The following is a 12,254-nucleotide window of genomic DNA, read 5'->3' on the forward strand; positions in this document are numbered from 1 at the left end:
TTTATTTTTTTATTCAGAGCACAAACTCTGCCAAGTAAGCAGGAAAAAACGTCTCCTCAGCAGTATTAATAACGCTTTGCTTTTTTTTTTTTTTTTTTTGCATTTTAGTGATTTTATTGCTGTCAGGATACTCATAATTTGGTCATCAAATTCAAACTATTCTTATATTCTGGGCCCTATTACCTTTTTGTTGTTGTTTTTATTTCTTTTGTGTGTGTGTGTGTGTTTTATTTTATTTTATTTTTTGTGTCCATGAGTTTTTACCTCATTTGGTCCAGTTTTACCTGGACTAAAACTTTTTTGGGGGCCACACCTGTGGCATATGCAAGTTTCTGGGCCAGGGATTGAACGCTGGCCACACCTGTAACCGGAGCCATAGCAGTGACAACACTGGATCCTCAACCCACTGAGCCAAATGGGAATGCCTAAAACTACCTTAAAAAACGTAATTTTAGAGCTTTTTTCCTAAAGAGTCAGAAGGAGTGTATTCTTCCCCGCCTAGATAAGTCTCCAAAGACAAAGCAGGAGGCAGAAATAAAGCTGAAAGAGGTTTTTATTTATTTATTTTTTTGTCTTTCTTTTTAGGGCTGAACTTGAGGCAAATGGAAGTTCCCAGGCTAAGGGCTGAACCGGAGCTACAGCTGCCGGTCTACACCACAGTCACAGCAACACCAGATGCCACTTGCATCTGTGACCTACACCACAGCTCACTGCAATGCGGCATCCTTAACCCACTGAGTGGGGCCAGGAATCAAACCCTCAACCTCATGGTTCCTGGTTGGATTCTTAACCTGTTGAGCCACAATGGGAACTTACTGAAAGAGGAATTATGTTCCCTTCACTCGGGTAGATTGAGCACACGGATCTGGGCAGAGACTGAAGTAACTACCTTTCCTTTAACTAGTCATGAAACCTTCAGCCAGTTAGATTGGTGATCGCTGGACTAGAAGCCTTGACAAGAGGGTTTGGGTAAACAGCCTGTTAACTAGGTCTGTTCTGAGCATTTTTCCTACTTCCGGGGGTGCGTTACTATGGGACATGATGAGTGAAAATAAAAACTGATTTCAGTTTTCTCCTTTGGCCTAATAGTTACATTTTTATACTTTCTCCCCTGGTTTTATGACATTTTCCCAATTTAAAAGTGGGCATTCCCCCCCCCCCTCTGCATTTTCTCTTATTTTTAGCCTTTCACTTATATCATTCTTCTAATCACTGAGGTTGCTCTCTAGGCTTTTGTGGCCCCAGAATGATCCAGCTTAGTTTTATTATTCTTGGCAATTATTTTCTTTTACCTCGCCTCTTGAAGCTGTTTTTCTCCGTAGCAGTTGTTCTGAACCAAATTTCTCCTTTAATGCCTTCGTGTGGCTTCCTTTCTTCCCAGGGAAAGAGGTTTAATTTTGCTGGAAACAAACTGTGGCCCTCCGTGAGATTAAAATAGTGCTGCTGCTTTATAATCAGTTTTCACAGAATCACAGTTTGGGCTGTTGCTGGCACACTGGTTTGAGTCTGGGCTGGGAAGTACCGTATATGCTTGAATAGAAGGGTAAGGTTCTATTCTGTCCCCATCATCTTCAGGAGAGAGGAAGTGCCTTGCAGAGTGCCTGCAAAGTCTCTCCCAGTATTGGAGGCACAATCGCAATTACTTTATTTTCAACAGCACAGTACCATTTGACTTTGACCTGACTCACTGATGCCTTTGAGAACTCCAGAAGTTGCCTCCAGAAACCCATAGAGAGAAAGCCAAGGCCTTTTGCTTAGTTTTAAGAATAACTACTAAAGGGAGGTGGCTCAATGGTGAGGCCAATGTAAAACCAGTTCAGTGAGCAGATAAGTTATAGAGATTTTAAATGGGTGCTTATTATTTAAATGGCTTGGGATGATATGCATCACACACAGATTTGACAGATGCTTTATCTCAAGCATCTCTTCAACTTAAAGATCATGTTTGGGAGTTCCCATCGTGGCTCAGCAGAAACAAATCTGACTAGTATCCATGAGGATGCACGTTTGATCCCTGGCCCCACACATTGGGTTAAGGATCCGGCATTGCTGTGAGCTGTGGTGTAGGGAGGCAACTACAGCTCCCATTCAACCCCTGGCCTGGGAACCTCCATAGGCCAGGGGGTGCACCCCTAAAAAGACAAAAAAAAAATCGAGTTCCACAGGAAACACTGGGCAATGTCATCCCGCTCCTACCTGCCACAAGTTTGAATGAAATTGTTTCATCAAATGTGAGGGTGTGGAAACAATAGTCCTAAAATTAATTATTTCTTTATTTTGACCATGCCCCAGGCATGTGGAAGTTCCTGGGCCAGAGACTGAACTCACCCCACAGCAGTAACCAGAGCTACGGCAGTGACAATGCCAGGTCCTTAACCTGCTGAGCCATCAGGGAACTCCTAAAATGAATTGTATTAATGTGACAGTATGTGCTCTTAAAGAGGATGATGCAGCTTCAGAGATAAATAGCATAAATAGTCACTCGATAATTTTATTGCATTTCTACAAATTGGATATTTATGTTTTCTAAAAGCCCTTTTGAGGCGCAGGATCTTCCTGTTGCGAAAGTGAGCTGGCTCATCTTATACTGGGGGGGGGTCACCCTGCATTTGGACATATTTTAAAGGCTGGCACAGTTTTTCAGCACTCCATGTATTGTTTCATTTGGACTGAAGCAAAGGTATACAGTTCTTCTGGTTTGTTTTGTTTTGTTTTTTGTCTTTTTGCCTTTTCTAGGGCGGCTCCCGTGGCATATGGAGGTTCCCAGGCTAGGGGTCGAATCAGAGCTATAGCTGCCAGCCTCTGCCAGAGCCACAGCAACTCAGGATCCAAACTGCATTTGCAACCTGCACCATAGCTCACGGCAACGCCGGATCCTTAACCCACTGAGCAAGGCCAGGGATCGAACCCACAACCTCATGGTTCTTAGTTGGATTCTTTAACCACTGCGCCATGACGGACACTCTAACAGTTCTTCTGGTTGATGGCTGCATGTGGCTTGGAGACTACTTGTCATTCTCAGCGGCCAAGTTCAACGCAATCTCCCTTCTCATTCACGTGTCCAGCCTGAAGGCCACCTGGTACCATCTTCCAATTTTTGAAATCCACTGGTCGCTTTTTATTTTTAGTTTATCTTTTTCTTTTCTCTCTTTTTTTCTTTTTATGGCCACACCTGCAGCATATGGAAGTTCCCAGGCTGAGGGTCAAATCAGAGCTGCAGCTGCCGGCCTACACCACAGCCACAGCAGGGCCAGATCCAAGCCACATCTGCAACCTACCCGGCAACGCCAGATCCTTAACCCACTGAGTGAGGCCAGGGATCAAATCTGCATCTTCACAGGGACACTGTCAGGTCCTTAACCCACTGAGCCACATTGGGAACTCCCCACTGGTCACTTTTTAGAGCCCAACTTTTTCTGCCCTTGGCTCCTTAACTCTTATCTTGAAGTGCTGCCCTTTTGTCCCTTCTGTGCCCGACCGCTCCTTCCCAGCCGGCTCTGAATGTCCGTGTTCCCACCAGCATGTCTTCTCTGGGCTTTCCTCCCTCCTTCTCCCCCTCTCTCAGGGTATCTCGTGTCCTTTCAAGGCTCAGCCTCCACCCATCCTGAGGTTGCGGATTGGTAGTCTCCAGGCTACATCTTGCCTGCAAAGTTGGCCCACGCACCCGTGGTTGTTACTGTTGTTTTCAATGTGAACTTGTTGCCAACACTGAAAAACTGGGATCCGGTCCAGATTTCTGGCTTCTCTTGGGAAACGGGATGAGGTGGCAGTGCTGGGACTGAGCTGCAAGCCAGTGTCCCTGTTAAATGGGACACGTTTGCTCTCCTGGCTACCCAAGTCCTAGCAACTCCTGCTCCCTTTGCCTCCGTGCTTTGCTCTCCGTGGCTGTTTTTGTTTATCGAGACCGTACGGTTCTAGTCCTAACAATAGAGATAAGAGGACAGAAATAATTCTTTCGGCCATGTCTCCACTTAAAAGTGGGAAAATAAAAGCCGGACCAAGAAAGCTATGTTTCGAAACAATAGAAGAAAGCATTTTGTGTGTGTGCAGAAGGGAAGACTGTTCTAATGTAGTTAATATTCATGGTGTGTCTGAGTTGCAGGCTGCAACCTAAGATGCCCATAGTGGTTGACATAGATGGTTTCCACTTTTGCACTCATTTTTTCCCTCTGAAATCCCAAGCGGTTGATGTCCTTGGTAATATAGATTCATTGGTAGTTACTCGGTATGGAATGTGCAAAGGTCCTGCGGCACAGTGGTAAGCCAGCAATGTTCTCCACTTTCAAGGGGCTTACAGTCAGCTTGTACAGATACCACAGGCCCCTCACACTCAGCAGAACCCTATATACCTTTCTCCCTCCTGCCTCCTCCAGCCACCTCAGGGTCCATAATCTAAGTCACCCATCCTCTGTTTTGCAATCGGCATCCCATCGGCAAACTGAATTCCCTTTGGTCACGTAATGTTACCATAGCCCAGGCATGAAACCAAGGACTAGGAGGGACCCTGGGAGTTCCCATTGTGGCACAGCGAAAACGAATCCAACGAGGAACCATGAGGTTGCGGGTTCAATCCCTGGCCTTGCTCAGCGGGTCAAGGATCTGGCGTTGCTGTGAGCTGTGGCGTGGGCAGTGGCTACAGCTCCGATTAGACCCCTAGCCTGGGAACCTCCATATGCCGTGTGTGCAGCCCTTAAAAAAAAAAAAAAAGAAAAGAAAGGACCTTGACACTTTTGGGGTCTATTTTTCTGCCCACCATAATAGTTGCTTGCTAAATAGATTAATTTATTATCTCTTGCTATTTTGTGGATGACTCTTGGACTCCAAGCATGGAGGTTGTAGGACTGATCATTATGTCAGCTTTCAATTTTTAAAAAAAAACTGTTTCCCCGAATCTTCCTTCCTCTGGCTGGTGTCTCATGAACATGTGGCCATGTGTGTATTTCCCTGACTGTTCTAGCAGCTCTGCCTTGAATTATATCTTCCACTGTCTCCCAACCCTGATTTTATCGACTTCCAATCTCAGCTCTGGTCCCACTTCTTCCAGAAGTGGATTTGTTTTGCCCTCCTTGCCCTCTGTCTTCTCTGAAATCTTTTAGATTTTTTTTCCCCCTGCTTTTTAGGGCCACACCCGAGGTGTATGGAAGTTCCCAGGCTAGGGGTCGAATTGGAGCTGCAAATGCTGGCCTATACCACAGTCATAGCCACATGGGATCTGAGCTGCATCTGCGAGCTATGCCGCAGCTCAAGGAAACACCGGATCCTTAACCTCACTGATCGAGGCCAGGGATCGAACCCGCATCTTCATGGATACTAGTCGGGTTCATAACTGCTGAGCCTAAATGGGAACTCCTCCTTTAGCTTTTTTCAGTCTGCAGCAATTGCTTATATCCTGTTTTATAAATATGTACTTATTGATTGCACGAGTTTTGGCAGAAAGCCTTATGGGTTAGTTCAAAGTGGCTCTTAAAACGGTTTGTTTCCCTTCAGAAGCAAAATGTTATTGCACGGGTTCAAGTGCTTTATCTGAAATGTTGTATGGTTTTGTTTATTTCAGAGACTTGAAGATAGAAAACTTGCTGCTAGATGAAGACAATAATATCAAGCTGATTGGTATGACTTTTTTTTTTTTAAAGCAAGCTTATCCTTTAAGTGTCATGTTGTCAATTCTCAGTTATTTATTGCTGATGCTGAAAATTATCACCATCTATTTCTAAGCCCCAGGAAACACTGCTAGTTCCCCCCCTTTTACCTGCAACATTTAGTAATGGTTTTGACAAGGAAAATTAATTTTGATAATTGAATTATCAAATGTGTTCTTAGGATTCTTTGAACTACTTCTCTGCTTGCTCAGATGAACCTGAACTTTTTTTTTTTTTAAATTTCGTGGCTGCACCCCAGGCATATGGAGTTCCTGGGCCAGGGATTGAATGCAAGTTGCAGCTGTGACCTATGCTGCAGCTGCAGCTGCAGCAATGCTGGATCCTTTAACCCATGGCACTGGGCTGGGGATCGAACCCACACCTCCACAGTAACTGGAGCCTCTGCAAGTGGATTCTTTTTTTTTTTTTTTTCTTTTTTTCTTTTTCTTTGTCGGGCATATGGAAGTTCCCAGGCTAGGGGTCAAATTGGAGCTACAGCTGCTGGCCTACACCACAGCCATAGCAATGTGGGATCTGAGCCGCATCGGTGACCTACACCATGGCTCATGGGCAACGCTGGATCCTTAACCTACTGATCAAAGGCCAGGGATTGAACCAACATCCTCATGGATGCTAGTTGGGCTTGTTTCTGCTGCACCACAACAGGAACTCCTATAGAGGTTCTTTTATCTGAATTCACCAGAAAGAGTCTTAAAAATAATAGAAAATACTTTGGTTCAGAAATACTGCCCTTAGCTTGACCAAGCTTTACTTCACTTTTCAGTGCATGCAGGGGCACTGAAATAAGGGGGACTGTGACTTATCTTCTCTTTTTATTTATTTATTTATTTATTTATTTATTTATTTATTTATTTTTTGTCTTTTTGTCTTTTGTCTTTTGTTGTTGCTGTTGTTGCTATTTCTTGGGCCGCTCCCGCGGCATATGGAGGTTCCCAGGCTAGGGGTTGAATCGGAGCTGTAGCCACTGGCCTACGCCAGAGCCATAGCAACGCGGGATCCGAGCCGCGTCTGCAACCTACACCACAGCTCACGGCAACGCCGGATCGTTAACCCACTGAGCAAGGGCAGGGATCGAACCCGCAACCTCATGGTTCCTAGTTGGATTCGTTAACCACTGCACCATGACGGGAACTCCTCTTTTTATTTATTTTTATTTTTATTTTTGGTCTTTTTGCCTTTTCTAGGGCTGCACCCGAGGCATGTGGAGGTTCCCAGGCTGGGGGTCTAATCAGAGCTGTAGCCACTGGCCTACACCACAGCAACTCGGGATCCGAGCTGCATCTGCAACCTACACCACAGCTCATAGCAACGCTGGATCCTTAACCCACTGAGCAAGGACAGGGTTCGAACCCGCAACCTCATGGTTCCTAGTCGGATTTGTTAACCACTGCGCCACGACAGAACTCCCTCAGGGTGTCATTTTTAACCCCGATGTTAGCATCATCTCTTACTCTTTGCTTTCTTTTCCCACTTCCAGTGCAAGGAATTTCTTCCACCTCCATGGCTTGAAAAAACTTTATCTTAGGAGAAAAGAGAAGGATCAGGAGAACTTCCTGAATTTAACTTCTGTACCCGAGAGGGACATTTTGTTTGGAAAATACAGAAAACCATCTCAAGATTTTCTAAAGCATGTCATGACTAATGACTATTATATTCTTTGGACTCTCACTTGGCTTCCAACCCAGTAACAGAAGAGGGGCTGCAGAGACCCCAGACCCCTTGGCTGGGTGATTAAGCACCAGTGACAGGTGTTGATAACTACACCCATTATTAGGAGATTAACCATGAAGGGGAAACCAATTTTTTTCCCCTAAGGATTTTATAGGATGTATTCTTAAAAGATCCTTGGATGATTTAAAGAAAAAAAAACCATTATTTTTTGGCCACCCCCACGGCATGCAGAAGTTCCCAGGCCAGGGATTGAACTCGACCGCAGCAGTGACAACACTGGATCCTTAACCACTAGGCCACCAGGGAACTCCAAGAATATTTTTAAACATCGAACTGTTAAAACATTTTGCGTTGTTTAACTCTATTGCATTTAAGTTGTCCTGAGGACCAAAAACAGCAGCCTTAAATGAGGCAGATGTTGAAATGCCTGCAGGATGTCTTTCTGGTCCTTGTTTCTGATATTCGCAGCATTAAACAGAGACGGATCCCGGTGCAGGGGGGTGAAGAATGAAGGAAAGGAGATTATTTTTTAGGTTCCCTGACAGGCTGCCCTGGAACTTGTCTTTGGAAGATGTATAGGTGACCACCAAAGAGTTGCTCTAAAGCTTAGAGATTGCAAGAGCACAAGCTGTGTGAAGGCTGGATGTCTATTTCAACATGAGTTAGAATAATCCGCTTCCCCTGTGTGCCGTCTAGGCTGAGGCTAGTGAGTCTAGCAATGTACAGACCACACCCACCCAGTATCCCCACGCTGATTCTTCCCTCAGTTTGCGATGCGGCTGCCCTTCCTTCTCTCTCTCAAATGATAGCCCTAGATGACCGTTTATAAGAAAGTACAGGGACTTCCCGTCATGGCTCAGTGGTTAACGAATCCGACTAGGAACCATGAGGTTGCGGGTTTGATCCCTGGCCTCTCTCAGTGGGTTAAGGATCTGGCGTTGCTGTGGCTGTGGCATAGGCCGGCAGCTGTAGCTCTGATTAGATCCCTAGCCTGGGAACTTCCTTATGCTGCAGGTGCAGCCCTAGAAAAGGCAAAAAGACAAAAAAAAAAAACAAAACAAAACAACAAACAAAAAAAACCCAACAAAAAACCCCCACAAAGTACAGGAGTTCCCGCTGTGGCTCAGCAGAAACAAATCCAACTAGTATCCATGAGCATGTGCATTTGATCCATGGCCTCGCTCAGTGGGTTAAGGATCTGGCATTGCCATGAGCTGTAGTGTAGGTTGCAGATACTCTTCGGGTCCAGCATTGCTGTGGCTGTGGTGTAGGCCGGTAGCTGTAGCTCCGATTAGACCCTAGCCTGGGAACTTCCAAGATGCTGTGGGTGCTGCCCTAAAAAGCAAAAAAAAAAAAAAAAAAAAAACAAAAAAAAAAACCAAACAAAAAAAGAAGGTACAGCGTTGAAAAGCATAGACCTTTTCATTGCTGAGAAGATTCTGGAAGAACCAATCTCTGTAGACAGCAGATGCATTTATAGATAGCTCACAGGTTGGCCGCATAAGAAACCCTTTAAAGGAGACCTGTACAGATAAGATGAAGAAATGATAGACCTAAATTAGAGCCCATGGTTCCCCTTGAGTTGGGGGGGACCCTTTAGGTACCAAGAACCATTCATTCAAGGGCCTCAGAATCATCACCTCTCAGCTTGGCAACCACCAGATTGGCACCCAAGCAGGCACGGCACCTCGTCTGCACAACATGGGCCACGTCAAAACTCAGGTGTCAGAAGCCAGAAGTCCCAAACCTACTGGAGAGGAGGTTCTGATAAGTGGATGTCCCTTTGTTAGAATTTTCACTTGGCCCTAATTCCCTTGTGATAAGCTAAAACCCAGGAGTGTTGGGAGTTCCCGTTGTGGCGCAGGGGTTAATGAATCCGACTAGGAACCATGGGGTTGCCGGTTCCATCCCTGGCCTTGCTCAGGGGGTTAAGGATCTGGCGTTGCTGTGAGCTGGTGTAGGTCGAAGATGCGGCTTGGATCCTGAGTTGCTGTGGCTCTGGTGTAGGCCAGCGGCTACAGCTCCGATTCGAGCCTTAGCTTGGGAACCTCCATATGCCGCAGAATCGGCCCAAGAAATGGCAAAAAGACAAAAAAAATAAATAAATATAAGTAAGTAAATAAATAAAACCCAAGAGCTAAAACTCAAGAGTGCTGATGTGTGTCTTAATCAGATGAGACAAGATGCTATCCCAGAGAGCACCTGGGAACTGCATTTTGTTTAGCAGAATCTGCCTTTCCTCCGGCTTCCATCCAGGGCAGGCACCCGAGCAGGGAAGAGAGGGCGCTGGAGGCAAGGAAGACCCGGTGACTTGTGGGTTTTCTTGCCCCTGGGTTGGGCAATTTGGATCAAATGGTCTCTACAACAATTTGGATCACAAGTCTCTACAACCAGTTTTTTTCCAACTCGAAAGCCCTTTGAACCTTTTCTTCAAAGGAGTTACCTAGTTGTTTATTCAAAGGCTAATTATAGCTATTATCATTGTCTCTTAAGAGTTTCTCTTTCTTTAGAAATAATTTGATTTAAAGAAATTTACTTAAGCCGTGTAAGCCATCTTTCAAGTTAACTGGAATTAACTGGAATAAGATTTGATCTAATCAGGATTCCCTCCTGCCCCCCTTTAAAAAAAAAAAAAAGAAGAGTCTGATGTTTTTAGTTTCGTATAATCTTAAACTGTAAGAGCCATGATTTAAAATGATCTTGCACTTCGGTTTTCCAAAACAGCGTTCCGTCGGGGTGTTTTTTGAGATTCATCGCGAGCAGCTTTTGGAAAATGGAGTGATAATTGGCTTATGTGTTTACCAAATCTAACTGAGGCAGACCTGTGTGACATCACGGGGAGGTGACCGTCCCCCCAGTTTCACGATTCGAATTATAGGCATATGTGTCAACTTTTAATAATTACAGTTATGAATGCAAAACATACTCGTTATTTCTCTACAATATGTTTTAAATGAAACCCTTTCCACTAGGTCAACATACGTCCCTTAAAATGTGGATTTTTATCTTCTCCACTCCACAGATCCTCTGCTGGTTTATCTCCTTGAAACTGGGTTTAAGAGATGGTGAGACGCCAGTTCATAGGCTGGCCAGGCAGCAAGGCTCTTATCTCACCTCCTCTGCCCTCTTTTAAGATCAAGCATGTTTTTGTAGACCCAGGTCAGGAGTTGAGGGAGGAAACTGATGGAGTTAATGGAACCTGGTGGACATGAGAAAGGAAGTCTTGCTTTGGGGCTCTTGGACGATTGGGCCTCTAACATGACTATTGATGAAATTTCCTTAACATGGTGCCCCAAATAGTATAAACTTTTTTTTTTTTTTTTTGCCATTTCTTGGGCTGCTTCCGCAGCATATGGAGGTTCCCAGGCTAGGGATCGAACCGGAGCTGTAGCCGACCACCTACGCCAGAGCCACAGCAACTCGGGATCTGAGCCACATCTGCGACTTACACCACAGCTCACGGCAACGACAGATCCTTAACCCACTGAGCAAGGCCAGGGATCGAACCCACAAGCTCATGATTCCTAGTCGGATTCGCTAACCACTGAGCAACGATGGGAACTCCCCAAATAGTATAAGCTTTATTCCATGGTGTGCCGTCTCTGTCTTCCCCTAGTGGGCGCTCTTCATGCCTTGGTTGTTTCATTACATTTCCTTTGAGGATATTACACGACCATGGCATTCAAAGCTAATAGTAGATTTTTCTACTTATGCACCCCCTCCCCCAACTTCAGTGATGCTACAGGGTGGGATCTGAGAAGAGGGGCCCTCAGATCCTTTTGAACAGAGATCTCCACCTAAAATACAAATGCAAGAGAGCCTCGTGGCTCCTGAAGGACCTTTTAAAAAAAATTATTAGGAGTTCCCATCATGGCTCAGTGGTTAACGAATCTGACTAGCATCCACGAGGATACAGGTTCGATCCCTGGCCTCGCTCAGTGGGTTAAGGATCCTGTGTTGCCATGAGCTATGGTGTAGGTTGCAGATGTGGCTCAGATCCCATGTTGCTGTGGCCGTGGTGTAGGCTGGCAGCTACAGCTCCGATTCTACCCGTAGCCTGGAAACCTCCATATGCCACCAGTGCAGCCCTAAAAAAGACCAAAAAAAAAAAAAAATTAATTTTATGGCCACTCCTGTGACATATGGAAGTTCCCAGGCTGGGGACTGAATCAAGTTGCAGCTGAGACTTCCGAGGTGGAACCACTGTACCCAGCCAGGGATCGAACCCACACCTCTGTGACCACCCGAGCCACTACTGTTGGATTCTTAACCTACTGCGCTACAGCAGGAAGTCCCTGAAGCGGCCCTTCTGGGGCAGGTTTTGTGGGGGCTACTGGTGCAGGCTGGCCCAATGGGAAAGGAAATAGGGGTCTTTGTTCCCTTCTTTGTGAGGGTGAGCGTGGAAGGGTAGCGAGCAGAGGAAGAGAGGAAGAGGGTGGTTAAGCGAGGAAAAAAAATCATATTAAAAAAACTCAAACAGGAGTTCCCTTTGTGGTGCAGCGGAAAGGAATCAGACTAGGAACCATGAGGTTGTGGGTTCGATCCCTGGCCTTGCTCAGTGAGTTAAAGATCTGGCATTGCCGTGAGCTGTGGTGTGGGGTGAGCTGTGGTTCAGGTCGCAGATGCGGCTCGGATCTGGCATTGCTGTGGCTATGGCATAGGCCGGCAGCTGTAGCTCCACTTAGACCCCTAGCCTGGGAACCTCCACATGTCGCAGGTGCTGCTCTCAAATAGACCAAAAAAAAAAAAAAAAAAAAAAAAAAAAATCCCAAACAAGCCCAAAGCAAAAGAAGAGACAAAAGGTGTGAACACGTGGCCTTCCTGGTTGCTTTGCCCATCTCGATTTTGGTTCTGATGCTTCATTCCACACCAAAGCTGAAGAGTTTGAGTCATCTTCACGGCCTTAGAGCATTTTCAGAGCTC

At 45.6% G+C, this 12,254-nt stretch overlaps 1 protein-coding gene across 1 annotated transcript in view; it reads left to right on the forward strand.

Annotated features, from left to right (window-relative positions):
• The window catches only part of HUNK (hormonally up-regulated Neu-associated kinase), a 136,783-nt gene that overhangs the window by 62,152 nt on the left and 62,377 nt on the right, over window positions 1-12,254 (forward strand). The window contains exon 3 of the mRNA XM_021070911.2: window positions 5,555-5,610. Coding sequence (XP_020926570.2) covers window positions 5,555-5,610 — 56 coding nt within the window. The remainder of the gene's footprint in view (window positions 1-5,554; window positions 5,611-12,254) is intronic.

The sequence above is a fragment of the Sus scrofa genome, chromosome 13 (assembly GCF_054392235.1).
Source record: "Sus scrofa isolate SSC_HxYL_T2T_F1_AM1 chromosome 13, Sscrofa_HxYL_maternal_Yorkshire_Landrace_v2.0, whole genome shotgun sequence".
Taxonomy (NCBI): domain Eukaryota; kingdom Metazoa; phylum Chordata; class Mammalia; order Artiodactyla; family Suidae; genus Sus; species Sus scrofa.